Genomic DNA, 27,562 nt, shown 5'->3' with positions numbered 1-27,562 from the left:
TCGCTTAATCATAATTCAAAGCGATGTACAATTTAAGATACATTCAGAGGGAAACAATACAATACAAACTTTAAAAAAGATTAAACATATAATACAAATCAAACTTGAATAATAACATAATATTAGAAATAGTTCAACATATTCGTAACAAAAGGTAAAAAGGGGAAGTGAAATACAATTCATGATAGAAAAGTAGAACAAACATGTCTCTTTTCTTTACATTTTGTAGTTCCTCCCACTACCCTAAACATTTCATGTTATAATTCATTTGTCTATTGTTGAGTCTTTTGTCCACCAAAAAATATTGTTTTGTCATATTCTATTTTTATCACAGTGGACAACTCAATGAAGCACAGTGCGCAGCAGCCTCTAAGAAGGCGAATAGAATGCTGGGTACTATTAAGAAAGGTATTACAACCAGAACAAAAGAAGTTATCCTGCTGTTGTATCGGGCGATGGTGTGCCCGCATCTGGAGTACTGTATCCAATATTGGTCACCATACCTTAAGAAGGATATGGCGATACTCGAGAGGGTTCAGAAAAGAGTGACATAATTGATAAAAGGTATGGAAAACCTTTCATATGCTGAAAGATTAGAGAAATTGGGGCTCTTTTCCCTGGAGAAGCGGAGACTTAGGGACATGATAGAGACTTACAAGATCATGAAGGGCATGGAGAAAGTGGAGAGGGACAGATTTTTCAAACGTTCGAAAACTACAAGAACGAGAGGGCATTCAGAAAAATTAAGAGGCGACAGATTCAGAATCAATGCTAGGAAGTTCTTCTTCACCCAAAGGGTGGTGGACACCTGGAATGCGCTTCCAGAGGGTGTGATAGGACAGAGTACGGTTTTGGGGTTCAAGAAGGGATTAGATAATTTCCTGAAGGAAAAGGGGATAGAAGGGTATAGATAGAGGATTACTATACAGGTCTTGGACCTGATGGGCTGCCGCATGAGTGGACTGCTGGGCTTGATGGACCTCTGGTCTGACCCAGCAGAGGCACTGCTTATGTTCTTAATTTGTACATCACTTTGAAATCTATGCCATAATAACAAGTTTTAATAAACCTGAAACTTCAAGCACATCCTTTCACATTGCTTTCTGAAGATCCTTACTGACTCAGATGACAGAGAGTTCTAAACACCTCTGCATTCTGCTCCTTTGACTTCCTCACCGAGTGTACTAGCTCTTTACTTCTTCCCTGTGCACTATCAAACTAACCCAAGTAACCAAACTCTAATCTATCACTTTAACTGTTTATATTCATTTTCTATCAGCATGCATCTTGGTGAACATCTACTGTATTTTCACCCATATACTGCGCACCCGTGTAAAACGCGCACACGGGTATATCGCGCGGGGAACACAAATTTATGTTTAAAAAATTTAATATAGCGCGCACACGCGTATACCGCGCATGCTAAAACCTCCTCCCGCCTACTCCGAACCGGCATCCTCCCCCCCGCTCGCTTACCCGAGAGAGTATTTTTTTTTTTCATTCGAATCCGGCATTCCCCCTGCGAACCGGCATCCTCCCCCCCCCCCCCGCTCGCATCACCCCCCCTCCCCCGCGATCCTACATCCCCCCCAGCACCGCAAAACATCTCTTACCCAATTGGGCACCGGCACCAGCACCAATGCACAGGATTGCATTGGTGCCAGTGCCCGAAGATCCTCCCTCGTTGGGTTGGGTTGGGCTGGGCTGGGCTGGGCGGTGCGGTGCAAGAGAGATCCTCCTTCTTCCTGCGCCGGGCTGGACTAGGCTTTGAGCATTTGCGCATGTTCAAAGCCTTCTGGTCTCGCTCTCTCAGAGATACAGTGGCACAATGCTCATCCCGTTTCAGGAATTTGCAAGTCCTTCTCTTAATAAGTTTATGTTTAGAGGAACTGTTCTTATGTTCTTTTATTCTAATTGTGGTATGCATCCTGTCTAATTTTCTGTTTTCCCTCAACCCATAAGACAAGCATTCCTAGACGTTCCTCCTTTTCTTCTTACAAGAGGGGATATATATAGAGAGAGTACACAGTACTGCTTTTAATCATGAGATGTAGCATCTCAACACTGCCAGTTACAGCAGGTTTGCATAGGACAGTACAATACATTACAATGTAATCTTTATTTGGGTAACTATGATGTTTTAATATTAAATGAGTTTGAATGGGGGAAAACAAAAGGCTTTAGGAGACATTAGAGTTCTTTGGGTATATAACTTGTTGCTAGCACCATGCCAGCTTCCCTTACTGTCAAACTTGCAGCCCTTTTTGCAAACTGGAACAAGCACAAACAACATCCACGCAGGTGCCATAAGGTGGTAAAAGGGGCCAAAAGAGACTACGAGGAAAAAATAGCCAAGAAGGCGAAGAACTTCAAGCCGTTCTTTCAATATATTAAGGGGAAATGACCCTTGAAGGAAGTGGTGGGACCGTTGGATGACCATGGAATAAAGGGAGCGCTAAAGGAGGACAAAGCAATCGTCGACAAACTGAACACATTTTTTGTGTCTGTATTTACCGAAGAAGATTTACACAGCATACCGGAACCCATCAGGCTATATACCGGAAACGAAGACGGAAAGCTGACAGGATTGACAGTCAGTCTAGAGGAGGTGTGTAGGAGATTGATAGGCTTAAAAGCAATATATCCCCGGGACCGGATGGCATCCATACGAGGGTCATCAAGGAACTGAAAGGGACCATAGCTGAACTGCTTTAACTAATAGCCAATCTGTCGATCAAATCGGGAAAGATTCCGGAAGACTGGAAGGTGGCGAATCTTACGCTGATCTTCAAGAAAGGTTTGAGGGGAGATCCAGGAAACTACAGACCGGTGATTCTAACCTCGGTACCGGGAAAGATAGTAGAGTCGCTGATAAAGGACTGCATAATTGATCACCTTGACGGATATGATCTGATGAGGACCAGTCAGCATGGTTTTAGCAAAGGCAGATTGTGTTTGACGAATTTGCTGCACTTCTTTGAGGGAGTAAACAGACAGATAGACAAGGGCAACCCGGTCGACATTGTATATCTGGATTTTCAGAATGCGTTTGACAAGGTTCCGCATGAACGACTACTTCGGAAAATTGCGAGCCATGGAATCGAGGATGAAATACTCACGTGGATTAAAAACTGGCTGGAGCATAGGAAACAGAGAGTAGAGGTAAATGGACAATACTCGGACTGGAAGAGCATCACCAGTGGGGTGCCACAGGGCTCGGTGCTTGGACCCGTGCTCTTCAACATCTTTATAAACAATCTGAACATTGGTATGATGAGTGAGGTGATTAAATTTGCAGACGATATAAAGTTATTCAGAGTAGTGAAGACACAGGGGGATTGCGAAGATCTGCAACATGACATAATCAGGCTCGAGGAATGGGCATCAACATGGCAGATGAGGTTTAACGTGGATAAGTGTAAAGTGATGCATGTAGGTAACAAAAATCTCATGCACGAATACAGGATGTCCAGAGCGGTACTTGGAGAGATCTCCCAGGAAAGAGACTTGGGAGTTATGATAAACAAGTCGATGAAGCTGTCCACGCAATGTGTGGCGGCGGCGGCGAAAAGGGCGAACAGAATGCTAGGAATGATAAAGAAGGAGATCACGAACAGATCGGTAGTAGGTTATCATGCCGCTGTACCGGGCCATGGTGTGCCCTCATCTTGAGTACTGCGTCCAGCACTGGTCGCCGAACATGAAGAAGGACACAGTACTAATCGAAAGGGTCCAGAGAAGAGCGACTAAGATGATTAAGGGGCTGGAGGAGTTGCCGTACAGTGAAAGATTAGAGAAACTGGGCCTTTTCTCCCTTGAACAGAGGAGACTGGGAGGGGACATGATTGAAACATTCAAGGTACTGAAGGGAATAAACTTAGTAGATAAGGACAGGTTGTTCACCCTCTCCAAGGTAGGGAGAATGAGAGGGCACTCTTTAAAATTGAAAGGCGATAGATTCCATATGAACATAAGGAAGTTCTTCTTCACCCAGAGAGTGGTAGAAAACTGGAACGCTCTTCCGGAGTCTGTCATAGGGGAAAACACCCTCCAGGGATTCAAGACAAAGTTAGACAAGTTCATAATGAACAAGGACGTATGCTGGTAGGACTAGTCTCAGTTAGGGTGCTAGTCTTTGACAAGAGGGTTGCCGCGTGAGCGGACTGCTGGGCATGATGGACCACTAGTCTGATCCAGCAGCTGCAATTCTTATGTTCTTAGGTTCCTAGTTGAACACACAAACTGCACCTAACATTTGGTGAGAGTTTCTGATTATATCTCTTCGAATGTCTTAGCTCCCTTTTAAAATGCAGTGACATATACTATTTACCCATTATGCACTAACCCATTATACACTGTTGGTATCTCGATAAAGGTTTGTTTATTTCAAGCACCATGTATTATTTTGTTTGTTTTTAGTAAAGTGTGTTATAAACAAAAAAAAAATAAGAACCAGGTTTTGTACAGCCCTCCCACAACTCCGCGGGAGGGGGGACAATTCTTCCATAAATTGGTAGACTCCTCTGTACACATTTTTTAATATTTAGGTTTTATCTTCTTCACTCTAGTATGTTTCCATGTAACCTATATGTTAACATGTTTTAATCTATGGCATTACCATATGCCACTGTGGTAACAATTTCCTTAAGTTGCCAAACACAACTCAGTCAATATATTAGAACTTAGCTTATTTGAATTACAGCATATGTTTTAATTTTTGTTTTCTTCCTTTGTATTCACTTTTTCAGTGCTGTACCTATTCTGTTAATAATGTTACTCAGTGTGTTCATTATTCAAAGCAAATTAAATAATATGTTACACATATTAATTCCTTATTAATTGTGGATCACTTCATAAAGACATCTGCCATATTAGATGATGCTATTTGCCATATGTAAATCTACGTTTACACCTTTTTGACTTAAATTTCTTGTGGTGTTATAATCACATTCTTTCCAGTGTTGCAGTTTTGCTATTCATAATTTATTTGCACAATTATGGACTGAGGCTAATTACTGAAAGTCCTATTCAAGGTATCATTTGTCTAATACTTATTGAAGGCCTCCGTTTGCATGGGATTCAGATGATGGATGTGTTCCCTTACATAGGAAGGACCATGCCACCAGAGAAGAAACTTGCTAAGTGCTTGGGTACCCTAAACTTACCAGTAAAGACGTATTAACTGTTGCTACCAAGATAACAAAATTATGACGACAGAATGACCTTTATAGTTTATTTTGATTTTTCATACCTGTGGACTTGTTGATTTGCACTTTAACCTTTTTATGGACTTATGCAGTGTTAGTTTATGTATATTACCATGTGTTTGCAATAATATGATAGCAACAGACCTATTGCAAGATTCATGTGCTTTGCCTGATTGCATCTTTTAGGGAAAAAGACTTGTTATGCATTTTCATCCTGTTTGGACTCCCGCATTTGCACCCTGATTATCTCTCACCTCAACAGATTCTTTCCAACCCTTTCTTGCTGCTACGCTGAAATGAAGTGCAGTGGAGTAACAATACCAGCGATACATATGGCTTCATGACTTTAACCCAACCGCCAGGGATGGAGGTTTCTAAATTGAACAGTGCAATATGAAATATGATAGCATAAGAGGATCTAATGTGTTTACCTGGACTTCCATCTTGACCTGTGAGCATGGCCTGATAATGCTTGCTGTCAACCAGGTCTGCACTGATCTCAGTTCTTTTGGAAAGACCAGGAAATAATCTAACTTTCAGTTAAAAAGTTTTCTGGCTAACTATTTCTATGCTCAATGTTCTTATATTTGTTTTCTTTTGCTTTCATGTATTTTTGTCATACGCATGATTTGTCCTGAATCCTCATGAAGCTGGTATCATATTAGATTAGGGGTAGTAGCGACAATTGTCTTCTTCATTTTACTAAGCTTGATTCCTGAGTAATGAGCTTTCCTCCTTTCTTCCTCCTGAACATGGACGACTTTGTGGGAACAACAATAAACCTTATCTATGCCTTGATCTAGATTGGTGAAGTCTCCTTAGGCTTCAAGAGGGGAATGAGGGAGAATCAGGAGTAAGACCTTCATGAAAATATAGGTGAAAACCCCTAGGAGACTCCCAGAGGATATTTTTAAGAGAGACATTGTGCTATTGAATGCAGGTTTCTGAATAATGAAAGAATCATCTCTCTCCCTGTCAGCAGAAACAATATGCTTATGTAAAAGGTTCATCTTTGCTCTAGTAGCTAGAAAATATTTGCTGACTGTAACTATATTGGTATATTTCGGAACATTCCAAGAAGACAAACCCAAACAAGATGTCCTACCAAGAGTTATCTGCACTGCTGACAAAGCGACAATGAAGCTCAGGAAGGAGGGGGGCCTACTCTCATAAATTATTGAACTTAGTATTAGGAATGCATTGTCAAGGGAAATAGAGAGGTCAGATTTGACACTAGGTGATATCATGCTTCAATATGGCTCCCTGATATGCAGATATGTTAGATGTCTCAACCCAATAGAAAGTGAGTACACTTCCCCCTCCCCATTCGCGGTTTCGGCAATCGCGATTTCACATATTCGCAATTTTTTGGGGAGGGGGAAAAAAGAAAAAAAAACATCGTTAAGTCTTCCCCCTGGCATCCCGGCCTTACCTGGTGGCCTAGCAGGCTTTCGAGCCAGGAGTGATCTTCCTACGTTCCTGCCCCATGCAGATCGCCATTAGGAAATAGCTGTTGGGAGTTCCTGTCATAGTTTCGAGAGACTATGGGAACTCATAGCGGACATTTCCTAATGGCGATCTGCACGGGGCAGGAGCGTAGGAAGATTGCTCCTGCCCCGAAAGCCCGCTAGACCACCAGGTAAGGCCGGGAAGGTGGGAGGGAGGCGGGGGTGGGTCAGAGCCAGATATTCGCGGTTTTTTGCCATTTGCAGTCCAGCTGTGTCCCTATCCCCCGCGAATCCGGAGGGAGAAGGGTTTGTAATCTGTAACTAGGTAGTACTCTAGGCTACTGAACTAAAGTATATAAGTAGCACACTGGATGGCTTAAGCTTTAGGATGGATCCATATCAGAAGCCGGCTACTCTATATGTTATCCATTGGCTCAATTTGCAGTACTGTTGCTCCACATTAGCTGACTTTTGTCTATTACTAATAAACCTATATTATATTAAGCAATTGGGGAGTCGTAGCAAGGTCATTATTCTGAAAAGGTTAGCAGCGCCTTTTCAGTATCAGGCTTCATTGTCAAGAGAAAGGGTCGAGAAAGAGGAGCCAAATATGCTTAGTTTAGATGCCATTCAGTAAGTAATATGTCCATACCATATAGCCAATATTGCGAATATTTTTATCATGTTCATGCCAATTCTTTATGTATTACTCATTTTTACATTTTTTAATGCAAATTCATGATAATAAACATATTCACTAAAGTATGGTAACCTGCAGTAAATTAACCACAGATAATATGCCCATTAATCACCATCAGCCCATTATATTTAACAATGCATGTTAACCTGTGTAAAAGTTAAAATAACGCAAGATAATTTAGCATGGGTGACTGTGCTTTAATGGATAGTACTTCAGAAATGTTTTGCATGTGTTTTATCACTTGGGCCCCTAAGACCTCTATTATGCAAAGTACCTAGGCTGCATGAATGGCCAAATATCTGGAGATATTCAACCTATGGTATGTTTACTCTTACTGCCAAAAAGATATTCTAGATGGCTCTGAGGATATGTATTTATATCCACTGGAGATTTATTCCTCTGAATAGGTTTTTGCATAAAGTTTGTAAAATAAAGCCCAAAATCTTTGGGTCCCATAGTGTATGCTCTTGGCTCTACTAAGATATACAAAATTGAAAATACATATATTTTAGAGAATGTTCTTTATATGAAACTTTAAAAATTGCACTTCAACATTTGTGGACAATGAAGAAAATTAGATATTTCAATCACTGAAGAACGGTCATGTTATTTTAATATTTACATTTTTTAGGCCATTGATCTGTTGTGTTTCTGTCCTAAGATGAGCCACAGACTCTCTCTCCTTCTGCAAATCATCCTGCACAGCCTGTCTCCACTCCTTTTCAATCTTCAAATCTGTCTCCAGTTCAGCTCTGCAATTGCAAATAAAACACAGTCCTGAACCTTGGGAAATGGTTGTTGTTTGTTTTGCTTATTTTTAGAAATCTCTGTGATTGATTAAATGTGTTCTATTGTGCTTCACAATGCTCCTGAAAAGAAACCTTGTTTTGGTGTAGATCATTTACAAATTACCAAATATTACATAAAAGTCTTAGCCTTTCTACTTGGAAAGTAGTGCAATGACAAAGAAAAAATACCCCAGCTTGAGGACCAGAAGATTGACCTTAGAATCAAATCTAAATATTCTGTATGGCATTGTCACTGGGTCAGCAGACCAGCAGTATTAAGTGAGTCAAAAGGTTGTGTTATTTGCCACATAACTTATTTTTGACTGGTCATTCACATCTTAGAGCTACATGAAGCCTCTGACAGAATTAAAGTACTGTAACATGATTTTGTGGTGCAGGCAGTAAGAGATAAAATTACAGTAGCCATCTGTGGTAAATCTAATTCCTTCAACACTCTTTCAGTTCTACCAATTAATTTTCTTACTGTTTCTTGCAAGAGCCAAGCCATTTTGACATATATGGAACTTGGAATATCAATCAAACTGTAGTAGATGATAGTAAAGACCAGTTGATTCATTCCATCCTCCCAGTTTTTCCTGTTCACACTGCAAGGAAATATTTTAGTTTCCAGTCACAGAAGCTTAACTGCTTGTAAGATATCATTCTTTATCGAGTCAGGTTTTGTTTGCTTTCTTCTTAGATAAATGAGCCATAAAGGATTCCACACCCAGTCCAATACCTAACCTTTTCTTCCTCAATTATCCACTTCTGTACTTTTGCTCACTAGGAAACTGATTGGAATCCCTGGGAATCAAAAGCTACAGCTACACAGGTGACATTATAGTCCGTCTCCCAATCCCCTTACTACCCTCTAAAGAGACCAGCCAAATTGACGAGGTTATCACCGTAATGGAACAATGAATGACATATCACAAACTGAAACAACAACATGATCATTTTTCTGTTCCATTTATCTGAGCCCACAAACGTTATTGTATGAAGCATTCACAGTTCCGTGGAACAAAGAACTGTTGTATACTTTCCAGTGTTTTCCTTAATGCTGAGAATATGCACAGACAGGACTTATGTAAGTTTCATTGCCTTACGCTGGACCAGGCAGATATAGTGTCCCTAGCTTCTTGCCCTATCAACACTTCAGTTGATATCCTTTGGACAACATCCAACATTTTAACTAATAGACAGACGATCTTTGGTTAACAATTTTAAATTGTTTTATAAAATTTTGCTAACGTAAATTTTTGCTTTGTAAACCGTTTGAAGATATTGGATGATACGGTAAATAAAAACAACAGTGTTATGGTATGTCATGCCATGTTATCCAACACTTTTGATACAACATGTAAACCACATCCAAACCAACCTGAAAAGTCCATCTCTGATAGCATAGAATTTGAATGGTACAAGGGGGTGCTAAAAAGTTCATCCCAATCAACTTCCTAAATTCTAAACGTTATTTTGCCACCGTAGCTGAAAAAAATGTTATTTTATTTTGCAAAGTGCCAATTTGTAGAATCGTAATGCTATGTTTTGACATTGTTTCAGATCATTGATTGAACCATGTCAATGAAAACTGTGGAATTTTCAAGTGTGGAACTCCATATTCCTGCAGAAGAAAACACCAAAGGAAATCCATGAATGTATGATGCAAGCACCGAGTGACATCATTTTATAAAAAGTCAAAGAACAAAAAATAACCCAAGTCCTCAGTGAATCCAATGAAGTTAAGCACAAAACTGCGAAGGTGATGTTTGTGATGCCAGTGTTTATTCAATTAATCAAATGATGTAGAATCACATTAGAATCCACTTATGGTTCACCATCTTTCTGGGTGACATTGCATTAGTTAATGGCCGCTGGCTTCACCAGTTTGTGGTTTTTTGCCACTCCTTTGTTCTATATCCATTTGATCTACAATAACCAACACTTCCATAATTGGGATTAATGATATGCAAAGACCAATAAAATTACATCTTTAATTTGTCTTCCATAGCGCGTTACTGAGTATACTACTATTTGATGGTTAACAATAGCCTTGACAATGCATAAGCTACCCAGTATGGTACTTCAAAAGACTATCTTGCACATAAAAGCTTGGAACATACCCTACTGGTATGGTACCATACTTCCATTATCAGGGCGTCATTATACATAAGGAACATCATCACATAAGGTACTGGAAGTTCATCAGTTTGGATGATTTACTGGCACCTTGTGACACAGGCATACAAACTTTGAGCTCCATATTGGTAATAATCGCCCATCATATACAGTAGAGTAGGGGTGCCCAATAGGTCAATTGCGATCGACCGCCAAGGCAAAGTGAGTCGATCGCGGAGCCCATCCTGAGCTCCATGATAGACTCACTTTGCCTTGGCGATCTACCAGGCCTATCAGCCTTCCTCTCCCCGATGTCAATTCTGCCGTCAGAGAGGAACTTCAGGCCAGCCAATCGCTGCCTGGCTGGGCCAGAACTTCCTCTCCGACGGCAGAATTGACGTCAGGGAGAGGAATGCTGGTCGGCCTGACGAAGGGAAGCAGGGAGAGCTTGGGGCGAAGGCGGCGGCTTGGGGGCCTGTTCCCCGATGGTGGCAGCAGTGGCTTGGTGGAGGGCAGGGAGAGAGAAAGAAGGGAAACAGAAAAAAAGAAAGGGGGCATGAAGAGAGAAAAAAAGAAAGGGAGGCAGGGAGAGAGGAAGACAAAGTTGGGGGAGGGAATGAGGTCTGGAGGAGAGGAAGCATATTGGCTGAAAGAAGGGAAGAAAGATTGGATGCACAGTTAGAAGAAGAAAGTGCAACCAGAGACTCATGAAATCACCAGACAACAAAGGTAGGAAAAATGATTTTATTTTCAATTGTGATCAAAATGTGTCTGAATTTATATCTGCTGTCTATATTTTGCACTATGGCCCCCCTTTTACTAAACCACAATAGCGTTTTTTAACGCAGGGAGCCTATGAGCATTGAGAGCAGCGCTGGGCATTCAGCGCAGCTCCCTGCGCTAAAAACTGCTATAAGGGAGGGGGGTATATTTGTCTATTTTTGTATGGTTGTTACTGAGGTGACAGTGAATAGAGTCATCTGCCTTGACCTCTTTGAAAAAAACCCGGAATAGGAATGATAATTAACATTTTCTAAGCGTACAGTATGCTTTGTGTTTTTTTTTAAATTTTATTGTTGATAGATCATTTTGACTTGGTCATTTTAAAAGTAGCTCAAAAAGTATGGGTACCCCTGCAGTAGAGTATACCAGTTTTTAAAGTTGGATTACCAGTACTGTAATTATTTTCACAGAAGGCAGACCTTTTGTAGTATTGCAAATATTTTGCAAACCAGATTTTGGATACTGGTAAATTATTGGTAGGTACCATAGTCTATATATTGATGCTACCAGTAATCAAATTTTTTACGGGCTGTTGTTCCAAATAGAGAACCCTGAGTCACTCTGCAGTGTGTGGTCCAGACTGAGGAGAGTTTGTCATTTTGGCACACTTAAGGCCTCTTTTACAAAGCTGCGCTAGCGGATGCCGTGCGGCAATAGCCCCGAAGCCCTTTAAATCTCTATGGGCTTCGGGGCCGTTTGTGCAGCGCAGCTGCTAGTGCAGCTTTGTAAAAGAGGCCGTTAGTATGAGCGGCAGGTTAGGAATTCTAAAAGCCAGTTTATGTAGGTGGGGGGATTTTACACTTCAACTTGAAACATCTGGCAGATGGATGTCCTGAGCAATGAGTCCTCCATGCAGATAACTCAAGGTCTTGAAAGATCTGATATATTGGTAGAGCAATAATTTATTTGGATACACAATAAGACTGAAGAATGGATTGGAAATCCCTTCTATTACTAGAAGTATGCAAGGAAGAAAATACAGTAATAGATCTTTGGAAATTGTTTTAGAAATTTGGGATAAGAATACTCTTCCATTTGTTCTTTCCTAATGCAAAGGTGATGACTAAGGAACACAGCTACCAAAGGAACAAGATCCAAGTAGCAGGAGCATACAAGACTGAGGGGAGATAGGAGTTGGTCCCCATAGTTGGAGAAGAAAAATGGTCCTAGGGATCAATCCTCTTTCGTATAGGTAACTCAGGCGAAAACAAACGTCCCACTGTATGGCTGAATCTGAGGAAAAGCTAAAGCGGCAAGGGCTCTTCAGCTTAGAGAAGAGACGTCTCAGGGTGATATGATAGAGGTCCATAAAATACTGAGTGGAAAGGGTAGATGTGAATTATTTGTTCACTCTTTCCAAAAATACTAGCATTAGGGGGCATGCAATGAAGATACTAAGTAGTAGATTTTTTTTTAAAAACCCCCAGAGAAAATATTTCTTCACACAACATGTAATTAAAACTCTGGAATTCATTTCCAGAGAATGTGGTGAAATCAGTTAGCTTAACAGGGTTTAAAAAAGGTTTGGATAATTTCTTTAAAGAAAAGTCCATTGTCCATTATTGAGATGGTTTGGGGGAATGTGCTGCTTATTCATAGGATAAGCAGCATGAAATCTGTTTTGCTACTTGGGATCTAGCAAGGTACTTGGGACCTGGGATGGCCACTGTTGAAAACAGGATACTGGGCTTGATAGACCTTTGGTCTGTCCCGGTATGGCAATTCTTATGTTAGGTGGCTGAATTTGGGTAGGCTTATTTGCAGTAGCGGTGGAAGAGTCTTGAAGAATGGCAGAAGGGTCCTGAATAAACCACATTAGAAACTGAATTAAATCTGTTTGGTCTAGTGCAGTGTTTCTCAACTCGCGGTATGCGTATTCTTGGGGGTATGCGGCATGGCTGTCTTGGAGAATATTCCCTGCCTGCCCATCAAAGCTGTGCTGCTGCCACCGGGGATCCCTCCTTGCTGCCTGCCCCACCCGCTGAAGCCACTGTCGGCATTCCTGCCCCCCCTCCCTGCCTCCCAAAGCTGATCCACAGTGCTTCCCTCTGATGTCAGACTGTTGAGGAATTTCTGAAACTTACAGGTGCGATGGATAAGGTGTCACAGAAAATTGAGATTAAGAATGAATCAATATAAGGTGTATATTAAAGATTTGGGACTCAGATGGATCTATAATGACACAGTCTGAGGCAATTGTAATTAAGGATTGGAAGGTTTAAATTGCTGATGCTACATTTTAGCTAATGCTAAGGAAGTTTAAAAGTTTGACTTGTGACTTCTAAGACATAAGTAAATCCATATACCATTGTTTAAATAATCTTGGAAAAGAAAGATAAAGATTTTGGAGGAAACAGGAAAACTGTCTTTATATATACACTTACACATAATTATGTGAATGCATTGTGAAAGCCACTGTTTCTTATAGATAACGAACACACAAAAAGTTAATTAAGAGTTTATACAGATGTTAGGAAGTCTGTTTTTATAACCCAGGAAGTAGAATCTTTCCACTGACATAATGTATGGCTGAAGGTTATAAATGTCAGTTGTTATATGGAGAAAAGGAGTAACATTGACATCTATCTATATATATAAAATCGGAGGTATGTATGTGTGTATGTGCTGCGATCACGCAAAAACGGCTTGACCGATTTGAACGAAACTTGGTATGCAGATCCCTTACTACCTGGGGTGATATGTTCTGGGGGTCTCGTGGCCCACCTGCACACGTGGGCGGAGCTACAAACAGAACATCAGATTTCACCCATTCATGTCAATGGAAAAAATGTAAAAAGCTGCCATTCTCACAGTAATTCAAAAACAGCTTGACCGATTTGAACGAAACTTGGTATGCAGATCCCTCACTACCTGGGGTGATATGTTCTGGGGGTCTCGCAGCCCACCTGCACACGTGGGCGGAGCTACAAACAGATAATCAGATTTCACCCATTCATGTCAATGGAAAAAATGTAAAAAGCTGCCATTCTCACTGTAATTCAAAAACGGCCTGACCGATTTGAACGAAACTTGGTATGCAGATCCCTCACTACCTGGGGTGATATGTTCTGGGGGTCTCGTGGCCCACCTGCACACATGGGCGGAGCTACAAACAGAAAATCAGATTTCACCCATTCATGTCAATGGAAAAAATGTAAAAAGCTGCCATTCTCACTGAAATTCAAAAACGGCTTGACCGATTTGAACGAAACTTGGTATGCAGATCCCTCACTACCTGGGGTGATATGTTCTGGGGGTCTCGCGGCCCACAACTCTATGTTGCTTGCTCAAGGGTGGGTTCACCCAATAACTTATATGTTCTTGCTCCAGGAGGTGAAACTAAAATTGTTGTTTATAATCACGTTTTGCGTTAGTTGTATTGTATTCATTTTGTCAAATTTTTCACATTATAATTTGAATATTGTATTTTTTATTAAGCTGTAAAAAAATAATTTCATTCACCACTATAAAGTATCTTTATTTGAATCCATTTACAGTGTTATTGCTATAATTAAATACCCGTGCAACGCCGGGGCATCAGCTATATATATATAAAATCGGATGTATGTATGTATGTTCCAGCATAACTCCGAAACGCATGGACAGATTTCAACCAAACTTGGGATACATATCAATTGCTATCTGGGAAAAAAATACTGTGGGGGTGGGAAGGGGATGACATGTAAATACTCATCGAAAAAGACAGATATTGCTTTGACCAATGGTGTGAAGCTTGGGGAATGATATCACACAGTCAGAATGATGTCACAGTCAACAGTATATAAGGAAGTGCCGCTGTGGAGTGGTGTGGTGAAGCCGAAACTGAAATTTTGTGTGATGTTATTCCTCAAGTGAATGTTCCTGAAGGGAATTTATATCCGGGCCACGCCGGGTGATCAGCTAGTTGGATATAATGAACAATTACTAGTCTATCTTTTCCATTGGAAATTTATCTTTAGTTCAGACTATCAAGGGTTAATTTGGATAATTATTTGGGGGAAAAATACGTTTTTGTAAATGAACTAGGCTCCTCAGGATATACGTATTTAGGAAGTTTACACGTCAGAGTATTGTATGTTAATGTCAGAGAAAGGATAAAATGTATAGCTTTGACTAGATTCTGTTGAAGAGATTTGAATAGGAGAAGTAATGCGAGTTTCATATCTCTTCCAATTGAACACATAACTACTTTATAATTTGATATTTACTTTGCCTTTATTATAATAAATCTCGAAGATTTTGTTTAAAATCTGTAGTGTTTTGTGTCCAATTTTTACACACCAGGACGAGAAACTCTTCTCTTACAGCTTAAGAGAGGAATTTTCATCCTGTGGAACTTCTCCTGAACCTGTATCCAGGTAAATTAGCAGCCTCCTGGATATAGCTCGTGTCAGAGGAAAGCATTCCAGGTTAGCGGGGAGGGGAGGTAGGGGAGGGAGGAGGTCCCCAGTTACATGCTGCACGTGGCTGATCCGGAAACCTTCTCTCTGATGTCAGAGCTGAAGGCCTGTGGGTCAGCCACATGCAGCGTGTGAATCACTGCCTGTGAATCACTGCCTGTGCGTCCCCCCCAACAAGCCGCTGAAGGCAGATAGCACGAGTGCGGCTTGAACAAGTAAGGGGACGCAATTATGGGACAATGACTGGAAGGCAGGGAGGGGACATGAACTCAACTCAGAAGGGAGGGAGGTGGCATGAACATGGGACCCAGAAGGGAGGGAGGAAGGGGGCATTAACTTGGGACATAGAAGGGAGGGAATAGAAAGGGAGAATTGTTGAACATGGGTGTGTGAGTGAGAGGGAGAGATGGTGGTATATGGGGAAAGGAAGAAAGAGGAAAATTGGGCATAGAGAGAGAGAGGTAGAGATGCATGGGGAAGAGAAGGATGAGAGGGAGAAATGTTAAATATGGTGGTGGAGAAGGAACAAAGGGACAGATTGAAGGGGTTGCAAGGAGGAGGGAGAGATGTGGCATGGTGCTAGAGAGGGGTGATAGAAGAAATGGGCACAGGGCTGGTGGGCAGTGGTGAAAAATGCTGCAAATGATCCGGGGGATGAGAGAGGGAGAAATATTGGACTCAAGGAGGGACAGAGAGATGTTGGTTGGGGAAGGGAATGAGGTCTGGAGGAGAGGAAGCGTGGAGGCAGAAATAAATATTGGATGCACAGTCAGAAGGAAGTGCAACCAGAAACTCATGAAATTACCAGCCAACAAAGGTAGGAAAAATGATTTTATTTTCAATTTAGTGATTGAAATGTGTCTGTTTTGAAAATTTATATCTGCTGTCTATATTTTGCACTATATTTTTCTATAGTTGTTACTGAGATGACATTGCATATTTTAAAGTCATCTGCCTTGACTTCTTTGAAAAAAAACAACTCCCGAATATAAATGATAATTAACATTTTCTTCGCATATAGTGTACTTTTTTTTTTAATTTTGTGGTTACCATTATGTATTAATAAGATTAAACTGTGTGTATATAAAAATGGATGGAAGAAATTGCATTACAGTTAGTACTATTATTATGGGTGGAGCCTGGGAGGGGGTACTCGGTTGATATTTGTTAGACTTAGGGGGTACTTAGCTTGAAAAAGTTGAGAAACACAGGTCTAGTGTAGTGTTTTATCATCAGTATGTTGCAAGGATGATTTTGGTGAAATCATCAAAGTACCTGAAGTATCTTTTTTGGCTGTTTAGCTGGCTTGCTGGTTTGACCAGCAGGCTCAGGAATATTGTGCTGTTTCTTGCTCTCAGGTTAAAGAGAGGACTCACTCAGAGCTTTCTTGTTCTCTTGCTTTTTCCCTTGCAAACAGCTCTCTCCATGACTGTATGCCTGATGCAGGGCAACCTTGCGGGAAGCTGATTTAATTTTTCTTTCACTTTTACTTCAGGCATGGTAGCTGCCTTTGATCTGGCTTTGTGGATAGAAGAAAGATATTTCAGTAAAGCTAGAGAAGTTGGAGAGGTGATAGAACAGCGATTCTGGTTCTGAAAAGCAGGTGCTTTGTGAGAGTCTCTGCCACTATCAGAAGAGGAACTACTTCCAATCACTACTATTACTGTTTATCATTTCTATGGCGCTGAAAGGCATATGCAGTGCTGTACATTTAACAAGTAATAGACAGTCCCTGTTCAGAAGAGCTTACAATCTAATTTGGATAGATAGGACATATAGAGTTGAGGAGTTTCTTGCAGTGAGAATGATAGGATGTACATAGGTGAGTGAGAGTTAGGAGTTGAAATCACAAAGCAGAAGCCTCTGTTTAAGACGTTTCCCTTGAAAAGGCCTATGCTGGGCTCTGCAGAGTATTTGTGGCTGAAGAAACAAGTTTTATTGGCACTGTAGCCATAAAGAGAAAATCGCTGTGAGAAGAAGTGCTGGCACTGTAGAGCTGTGCCAGTTTTCTAAGGTTCACTCTTAATTTTTACTGCATGTTTTGATTTTCCAATTTCTTCTCCAATTTTAAAAAATGTAGCCCTGATGCTAGAGTGAATTTGGAGGAAGGAGAAGAGGGCTGCATCCAGTTTGGCTTGGTAGATGAAGAAGACTGAAAGCTGATATGTCACAAAGGCAAATGCAAGTATCCCCATGCAGATGGGAGCAAGCCTTAAAAAAAGGCTTTTAGTTGGAGGAGGAGGACTCCAAGAACTTTTGCTTCATCACTTGATGTCAACATTAACTGTGCCTGTATTGCCCCATTTGTCTATGGAGAAATTATAGCATTCTACAATTTATGCACATTTCTATGTGCTTCAACCCATGCACACACCCACTAGTGAAGTTTGTGCCATCAAAACATTAGTGCACTATTCAGTATTCTATAATGGGCCTCTTACTTGCAGGGCTGCTTCAGCTATTGGACCAGGCGAGGATCTGGCCCAGGGCACTGGAGATATGGAAAGCCAAAATCCCCAGCTTCTGAGCTCACCTGGTGAAAAGCTATCTCCTCTTCTCTCTCCAGCCCTAAGTCCAGCATTGCTCTCTCTCCTCTCTCCCAGCTTTCTAAACATTATCTTGATTGCCAGTAGCAACAGCATTCACAGCAGAAGGCTTTTGGTCAGCCCTGGGTCTTCCCTATGCCTCTGATGCAATTTTCTATTGGTGGGATGCAGCAGCGGGACGATCTAGGGCTGACCGAAAGAAGCCTGCTGTGCATGCTATTGCTACCGGCAAGCAAGGCAATGTTCAGAAGGCCGCAGGGGGAGGGAGGAGGGAGGGAGAAAGGACAGAGAGCAATGCCAGACTAAGGACTGGAGAGAAAAAGCTTAAGTTTTGTGGAAAGGAGCAACACTGGGGGGCGCCACCATTGAAGTTGGCTTAGGGAGTTGTAACCCTTTGAGCCGGACCTTACTGGCATAAATGACTAGAATACCTCTTTTTAGTGTGTTCTTGTTGCCTAAAACTAGGCAATTCTGCCAAAAAACCGTGTACAGGCTAGAAAAGAGTTTAGTAAAGTGGTCCATGGTGCACCAACACTGGCACTGTTAGTTCAATATACAGGGGGCAATTCTCAAAAAGGAATTTCAATGGGCAAAACCTGTTTTGAAAACTGCCCTCCTGCCTCTGTAGGGAAAAGGGACAAAGCCAGGGTAGGCTGGCTAAAAAACATTCTGGTCTTTTACTTTGAAATCCTGGTACCTTATTTATCCCACATATACCTGAAAACAAGAGGTCAGTCAACTAGCCAGTTGATTATTAAAGGGAAACTGCAGGGTGTTTCCCTTTAAAAACTGGTTTGTACCCTGGGATGCTGAAAATCAGCCTCATAATGACAAACACCTGGATAAAACCAATCCAATGTAGTCTGCAAAACAGACAAATAACAGTGGTCTACTCACAGTTGCTCCTCCTTTTGGGAAATTTTTTTCTGCAGGCTCTCAGACTTACTCAAAGACTCCTGTTTAAATTCCTTTTCTTCTTTGAGCGCTGCCTGGTGGGCCTTCTCCGATATCTGCAATCTGGTGTAATTCAAATCAACTTTGGGTAAAACTGAGGCTAGAACTAGGGGTTGCAGGATGAAAGAAACAAACCAAAGGGGGAAATAAAAGGTGGGAGGGAACAGAGCAATTCTTAAAAAATAAAAACAAAATTAAAAACCAGAACAAAACAAAACAAAGCTTGGGGAAAGTAGTTTAAAAACAAGAGAGAGCCACACATATAATTTGAAAAAAAAAATGCTGTTTTCCCAATATCAGATGATACTCCAGAAGATAAGTTTTAAATTAGCTTTTATTTTTCTGTTCATGACTGACAAATTAAAACAATAGGTGTCAAATTAATTTTCTCCTGAATGTAAGTTTGAATAGTTCAATGACCTAATGTCTATCTTATAAGATGTGCTAAAATGGTTCAGATGTTAACAGAACAATGTCAAGCATGACAGCCATTTTGTTTATTTCAGCAAAATTTATCCAGACTTTTTCTAGTCTGTGTTACCACATTGTACACACACTACTATCACTGGTTTTAAACGCTGGAAGGGAAGTTATGGTCAGAAAGATATATCTTTGACAAGCTTGTATTGATGTGGGAAATCGGAACTGGCGCATTTCACAAATGACATGGCAATAGTCCTTGTTTGGTTTAACAGATCTTTGTCACTTTGATTATGTAAATGGACAAAAACAACAACAAGAGCAAGGAATGATAAAAGGTAATAAAAAGGCAAAGTAAATTGGGATAAAAAGGAACAAAAATGAGAAATAAAAAGGACAGAAAGGAAGAAGAGGAAAAAGGATGTCAATAAGTGACTTTTCATGTCACTAAAACTTTCTGTAGTTGTTTTGTTTTGGTTTACAGCTCTTCTTAAGTTCTGGGAAAGTTCATGTCAATTCAGATATAATAGTGCAAGAGAAACATTTTCTTACATTTCACAAAGTGACTAAGTTTGTCACTGTGTACTATTTATGTTAACTAAGGGGTTGCATTTCATACACGTTTCCCAGGCTGACTTTAGGAGTAGCAGACCCTGCTTTTTAAAACTTTCCTCCACCTCCCTATTGAAGTCAGCCACCTAAATTCACAAGGTAGGAAAATTTAGCTAGGCAAAGAGAGCGTGGACAGGCTCTCTTCATAGAAAGGCTTATAAAACAGCAAACTGTGTTGATTTTCAGTCCTAATTGGCTATATACTTAGTTGGGCAACTCTAGCTGCAGAAACAAATTGTCTTAAATGATCATATTCCAAATTAATTTTTAGACTAAAATCTAGCTTGTTAGGGTTTGGCTGAAAAGTCTCCCCAAAATAACCAGTAAGGGATCTTTGAAAACTGATCCTTACATGTGTGGGTATGCAGAGCAGCTGATTATCTGCAGCAACATGGCAAACAGTATCATTGGAAGGGTGAGGTTTCCCCCCCCCCCCAACATGTGTCCAAGAATAAGCATTGCTGAAAGCAGCAGAACTATGACTGCTGCCTCTTTATCCTCAACATATGCTAATAGGATGCCAGAAAAATGTTCAATGAACCTCTCTAACTGCTGTAGTCATGCTGGAAAGCTGCTTCAGTACAGGAACATGGCAAATCTGCTCTGAATAAATCATCACCAGTGTTTCATTCGTCACATAACTGCCTTTCTTATTCTACAAATACATACCAGATTTGAAAGCTGATTGAGAAGATAAGCTGCAATTTCTCTGGACACGGTCATACCTTCAAACTTCTTGCTGGAAGTTGGATTTCAATCGTGGCCTTGAGAAAGTATTAGCTACTCACAGCCCCCATCCTTCTCAAATCTGTGTGAGCCTCTTTATATTAAGTCTTTTAACCTATTGCTATAGCTATGACCTGTATTACTCCTTTCTTGTGTCCAAGTCTGCTGCTTACCCTATCAATTCTGTAGAAATATAAATGGGATAATGTACCTTATGATAAGGAGAATACAATGGATTTAAGACAAGAACAACTCTGTACCTTTCTTCCAGCTGTTTCATAGTTGCAGTAATTTGATTGGTCTTTTCTTCCAGGCGATCAATTATTACATTTTTTTCTTTCTTGCTGTCTTCCGAGTTCTATTTAAACAAAAACAACAAAACAAAAAACTACAACAGTCAAATGATATTGAAAAAAAGCTAAATTTGAAAAGGGCCAAAATTCTGTCTGTCTACCTGATAGATGTTACATGGACAGGCTAAAGTTGACATTTGTCATTATAAACTGATTCTGCCCATATGTAAATAACAGATTAAATTTGGCAACCAAACTTCCTTTGATTTGAAAAGGACAAAGAATGAATGATTCTCATGAGGCTAAAAGCAAAAGAAGCATTCCTGGGTTTCAATAAAATACTTAAAAAAAGTTAAAGATTAAATCAAAAGAGACTTTGATTTTGGTTTACTAGTACAAGCTTTATTGGGCCTGATATTCATGCTGGTGGTGCTCAGTGTTTTGTTGATGACTGCTGGCATTATGCCCGGAAATTCAATTCCAGGCCATGTCCAAGCTTCAGCACTGAGGGCCACATTCTATAAACAGCGCCTACATTGTAGGCGCCACACGGCGCAGTTATCAATCAACCACTAGCCGTGGACTTAGGCATGCTTAGGCATTGCTAGGAGTCCTACAGGTAGGCACCAATATATTAGGCCACTTTTTACCAGGCCTAACTCAGATGCATATTCTCTGCTCCTATTTTCAGGTAGGCGTAGTTAGGTGTCGCTAGGCGCCATGCAGAATTTCATGCCTTTCAAAATTTTTTACCACGCCATTTAAGCTAATTGATTTAAATTAGGTTAGGCACAGATTTTAGTTAGGTATCACTAGGTGGCCTCAATTACGGTGCCTTGCAGAAACTAACTAGGGCACCATTTATAGAATCAGGCCCTGAATTTTTGGTTTCCGGAGCCAGTTAAGTGTGATATTCAGCACCACATACAGACAGAACTGACTTTTACTGTATGTGGACCTATTTATGCAGTGACCTTGGTTAATTAAGTGCTGAGCAGGAAATTAGTTCTTACTTGATAATTTATTTTTAGTCCCTCCAGACAGGCAGACAAGTGGGTTATGCACCTCTACCAGAAAGCGGAGATTGAGAACTACTGATTTATAAGAATCCTATATCTGTCCTGAAGCAGCATCCCTATATCTTCGATGCCAGGGATGCTGCTTCAGGACAGCTGAGGCAGCCTGGAAACTGGAGAGGTGCGGGGATTTGGTAGGGGCTGCAGTCAAGGGCCAGTGTGATATTCTAGCTCCTCCTCTTAGCGTCCTGCTGTTTAAGGATTCAGCACCTAGAGAGAATCTCCTCAAGGTTTTCTTTGTTTAATTTAATTTGATTGATTAGGCGGACTCAGAAGTTCTGCCAGCCCAACCAAATTAAAACCAAACCAAACCAAAAAAATGCCCCGACTGCACTAGCTGCTCCTGTGCTCATGACTGCAGGACACTAAAGAGAAGGAACCAAATGCTGTGCTGGCCCTAGGATTGGTCAGCCTTGAGCTGTCAAGGGATTCAGCATCTACAGAGAATCTCTTGACAGCCCGACACGAGCGCAACACTCTGGAGCAATACATAAGGAGAAGTCTGCTGCTGTGAGTCCACACCCCAAAATAAGAAAGCAGAGTTGCTGGGAGCCCTCAGTCAGGGCCTTCACTGTATCCCCTGAAGACCCTGCCTGCAGGCCATTGTCAGCAGTCTGTCCTTCCTCTTGTTCAGCTAGCAGGGCCTCATCTCCTCACTAGTTATGCAGCTATAGTGCCACTTCACAACCTTCGGAAGGTGGGAACTAGATTCTCTGTCAGCTGCAGGGCTAACTGCCTCTATTGCTTCTGTTGGCTTGAGCTGTGGACTAAACCTAGCACAGGATTGAGTTGTAAACTGCACTTAGCAAGGCAACAAATTCAAGGTTCAAGTCAAATATTTCAGGATTAATGGTACATGAGAAATAAGGAGTGCCTGACACCATGAAACAGTGACTGTAGTTTAGAAACCACTTGTATTGTAGAAATATGTATTAGCTCAGGATATATTCGACAGACTAACCATAAAATAGTTTGCTGCTTTATAGCTTTTCATATGTGACATTACCTGCAGCTTCTCATACATCTCAATGTTAAAGACTTTGACATCCTCCAGTTGCTCACGAAGCCCTATCAAGGTGTCCTGCTTTTCATGGATATCTTTCTCCAGCAGCTTCATTGCTAGTTCAATCTCTTGCTTCATACTCACTTGGACCATTAACTCATTCTCTACATCCTAAAAAGTAGATGACACATAGCAAAGTGGTTATAAGCACCAAACTAACACCAAGGAAGTCAGGGATCAAATACCGTTGTTGCTCCCTGTGATCTTGGGCAAGTCATTTAACCCTCCTTTGCCTCACGTAGAAAATTAGATTTTTAAGCTCTCTATAGATAGGGAAATATCTAGTATACCTGAATATAACTCATCTGGAGCTACTACTGAAATGGTATAAGCTAAATACAAATAAATAAATGCTTACGACGAACACAAACAGCAAGTTCTATGACTCATGAGCATGTTGTCTAGAATTGCATGTGGCTTTTTATGGTGTATCACCAGGTACCACTGTCCCTGATCAAGGAAATGATACTCTAGATCAGCCTCTCCATCACTGTCAGTGGCCCTGTAAGTAGGAACTATATATCGTTCAGTTGAGCTAGCTTATTGTCTTTTTCAAGGAGCATAGGACAAAGAACCAAAAAGAAGGCACAAGGGCTGTGCCCCACCCCCTTCCACAAATTGGTGGTAGGACCTCTTGTGTGGCTCACAGATTCCCAAAGGGTTCCAAAGTCCCCCTTAACTCCAAAACTACAAGAAGGGCACTGGCGTGGCAGTGATAATCCAGCATTGTCATGGTCCTCCTCTGTACTGTTCTTCTGCTGTGGTCTACCCCCCTTTGAAGCAAATTCCTGTCTCTGGTTGGGTAGAGTGGAAAGGAACTGTGCAGAGAAGACCATGGGCAGTGTTAGAGAATTGCTGCCACATCGGCAACCACCTTGTAGTTTTTGTGGTGAGAGGGGCTTTGGAACCAGATGGGAAGGGCTTTGGAACCAGGTGGGAGGCCACTTGGTGGAACTGGGGTAGGGTGAGAAGGGAGAAATGCTGAAAGGAAGGGGCAGAAAACAGAAGAATGGGAGGCACATGGATGGAGGGGAAGGAAAGGAGATAGTGGCATGTGGATGGAGAGGAGGGGAAGGCAAGAGGGGAAGGAAAGGCGATGGTGCACATGGATGGAGGAGGAGAGAAGAGTGTGCACATGGATGGAGGGAAGAGAGAGGAGATGGTGCATATGGATGGAGGGAAGGGAGAGGAGATGGTGCACATGGATGGAGGGGTGGGGAAGATATGGTGCACAAGGATGGATCCAAGATTTTGAGTGCCTTAGAGCAATTACATTCATCAGTTTATTGTTTAGAGGAGATGGCATAAAGAATCCTACACTGCAAAGTGTATTGAATCAAGTAGCCCAATTAAGACTGAAAAGAAGAACGAGTCACAAGACCTCCCCTTGGTTTTCAGTTGTCTTAAAAGCTCTAAATTTGAAGGTTGCAAGTTAGACAGGTGAGGAAGAGATGGTGCACATGGACGGAGGGGAGGGGAAGGGAAGAGATGTTGCATGTGGATAGAGGGGAAGAGAAGAGAGGGAAGAGATGTTGCATGTGGATGGAGGGGAGGGGAAGAGAAGAGAAGTTGAATGTGGATGGAGGGGAAGAGGAGGGATGAAAAGGTGCATATGGATGGAGGGGAGAGGAAGAGGAGGGACGAGAAGGTGCATATGGATGGAGGGGAAGAGGAGTGAAGAAATGGTGCACTTGGATGGGGTGGGGAAGACAAGAGGGAAGTGATGGTGAAAATGGATGGATTAGTGGGAAAAGAAGAGGGAAGAGATAGTGCATGTTTGGGGAAGAAATGATGCATGCGGATGGAGGACAGGGGAAGAGATGGAAAGGTCGATAGATTTGAAATGGAGGTAGACAAAATAGAAAAAAAACCTGAATATAAATATCAGTGCCAAAGATGGATATAGTGCAAAAAGTGAAGAAGGAAAGAAACAGCAAATGCATAAGGAGGCCTTGGAAATAGAGTTAAGAGCACAGAGGGAACAAGATAATCAGAAAAATAGAATTGTCAGATAACAAAGGTAGGAAGATGTTTTTATTTTCAATTTAGTGATTAAAATAAGTCAATTTTGAAAATTTACAATTGTTGCTTTTATATTTTGGACTGTTCACGAATTTCTTTCTATTTCTTTTGTGGTGTACTGTGTGCAGAGTCTTGCATATTAGGGTTTTGTTTGTGTACAATAGGACTTTCAGCTTGTGGGTTTGTATTTTAAAAGGATTTTTTTCTATTTTCTGCATGTGTGACTGAGGCCAGGTGTTCTGGTGGGGACAGAAGTCCAGAAACTTTGGTTGGTGTCGTGGACCCAAGTAGGAAGATATTTGTTGGCTTTCCTTCAGCATTTTTGGACTTGAAAAAGCCCTAGCTTTAAAATGAGTGAAGACCACTGTCTTACTGCCTACTGTATTTTTGCAGTGATTTGTGTTGTGAGTGGATGTTAAAAAAAAGCAACTCACAACACTTCAGTATGTGCAATATATGTTGTTTATTAAAATTAAATAGTAAAAAAAAAGAAACAGGATACTGTGCTAGATAGATCTTTGGTCTGACCCAGTTTTGCTATTCTTATGCTCTTTACAGAATTTTGTATTACTTCTTGATGTACATTTTTGGCACTAAGGGGAGTTTTCTGTAACAGTTACTGAGGTGACATTGCATATTTTAAAGTCATCTGCCTTGACCTTTCTGAAATATAAAATAATATAATATAAATGATAGTTAATTATATTTTTCTCTGCATACAGTGTGCTTTGTGTAGTTTAATTATGTGGTTACCATTATGTACTGTTAATAAGATTATATTTTGTGTATATGAAGAATGAATGGAAGAAATGGCATTACAAGTGCTACTATTATTATGGGGGTGGAGATTTGCCCCCCCCCCCAAACAAAAAAGTGTTCCGCTACCTATGGGTCATACAGATAATTGCAAAGACAAAATCTGGAGAAGTGACAATATATGTTTTTTTCTTTGGTTATCTACATGGCTCTCTAAGATACTGACTAAATACAAAGGAAAAGAATGAAAGCAGACTATGTTCTATCTGGTTATTTGATTTTCTCAAACCTCGATAGCTCATTCTTGTTCTCTCATAGAGGAAGAGTTGCAAGGGACATGTAGACACAGTCAGAATCTAATCTGCACTCCACTCACTTGCCGTAACTGGGCTTCTTCTCGGAGCTGTCTGCGAGCCTCATTGTACATTTCATCCAGTCCCTGTCTTGAGTGCTTATATGTCTGGAGTTCAGCATCGATGTCCACTTTAGTCACCTATAGAGGAATCACAAAAATAACAAAGCCTATTACTTAGCTGGTACTTCAATGCTTTCTAACAAAACAAACGCAAAATTCATTGTGCTCAGCCAGCAGCAGACAGAGGTTTCTAATCTGCTGATAGCTGCAGGCTACATTATATTGACTATCTGGGTCAGTGTGGTTATCCAGAAGTTAATCAGACACTGGTCAATATTCAGACTAATACCCAGTTAGCTTGGCAGATGACAGGCTTTTTGTTATCCAATCTTTATGCACTTAACCAGTTAGTGGGCTGAATCCTGCTGCTAGCCAATGAAGTGTTGGCTCCACCCAAGCTCCATCCTCAGACTTCCTGGCACTAACCAGACAGTGCCACAATGGACAGAGCAGATAGTGAACAGTGCCACTGACTAAGTGCTGCCGAGTATTGGCAATTGGCCCTCTCAGCATGGTTTAAACAGGCAGGGAACTCTTCTGTTTGCTTAAAGCAAACTACATATTGATCCTTGTTTCAGGTTTCCAGGTCTCGCTGCATCAGTAGGTTATTCGTGGTATATTAAATAAAATTGCTCAGGTTTCAGCAATAGTCTGCACAGTTCATTCAATGCCATGGCAGAATCCAATAGGAATCCTAAATTGCACACGGCTGTACGTAATATACACTTCAAAGCAGGAAAGGCCTGAAATATTCAATTTGCACAGCTAATTCATAATATCTCTGTCTTTCACACTGCATCAGCCAGAGCACAATTCACCCATATCAACCATTTTCTACAGTACTATATGAACACTGATACCATCCTATACCACTTTTTCCCCAATATTTGGTTTACAAAAAAAAGTTTAAAAAGAAGAAAGATCAAAACTTAAACATTAGTCAAAGTTTTCTGAAATGAAAATCTCTTCAGATTTTTGTGAAAAAGAAGATGATAGGAACTACAATTCTTAACAGACATAGGCAAAGTATTCCAAACATGTACAGTTTCATAGGAGAAAGATTTTTCTAGAATCTTTTTAAAATGAGAGGCTTTAAAAGAACGGAGATTAAAGTACAGCTATGCTTCTGCCAATGTGCCATACTGCCAATTGGAAAACTTACCAAAGAAAGAAAGTCCTCTGGAATCAGACCATTACAAATATTAAAAATAAAACAGGCTTTTTAAAATCAATCT

At 40.9% G+C, this 27,562-nt stretch overlaps 1 protein-coding gene across 6 annotated transcripts in view; it reads right to left on the bottom strand.

Annotated features, from left to right (window-relative positions):
• RUFY2 (RUN and FYVE domain containing 2) overlaps window positions 1–27,562 on the bottom strand; it is a 127,900-nt gene that overhangs the window by 40,862 nt on the left and 59,476 nt on the right. For 2 of the 6 annotated variants that reach the window (XM_033941546.1, XM_033941547.1), the window contains exons 10-14: window positions 26,289–26,405; window positions 23,078–23,245; window positions 20,963–21,060; window positions 18,888–19,007; window positions 7,978–8,107 (exon numbers count right to left, since the gene is read on the bottom strand). In XM_033941546.1, the coding sequence (XP_033797437.1) occupies window positions 7,978–8,107; window positions 18,888–19,007; window positions 20,963–21,060; window positions 23,078–23,245; window positions 26,289–26,405 (633 nt within the window). Of the gene's footprint in view, window positions 1–7,976; window positions 8,108–16,719; window positions 16,964–18,887; window positions 19,008–19,287; window positions 19,650–20,962; window positions 21,061–23,077; window positions 23,246–26,288; window positions 26,406–27,562 lie in introns of those variants that run through there. The other 4 variants (XM_033941549.1, XR_004539183.1, XR_004539182.1 and 1 more) reach the window with 4 other exon arrangements.

Source organism: Geotrypetes seraphini, chromosome 4, assembly GCF_902459505.1.
Source record: "Geotrypetes seraphini chromosome 4, aGeoSer1.1, whole genome shotgun sequence".
NCBI classification, from domain to species: Eukaryota; Metazoa; Chordata; class Amphibia; order Gymnophiona; family Dermophiidae; genus Geotrypetes; species Geotrypetes seraphini.
Note: the sequence above shows the minus strand (reverse complement) of the source record. Positions and strands in the feature narration are given on the sequence as shown.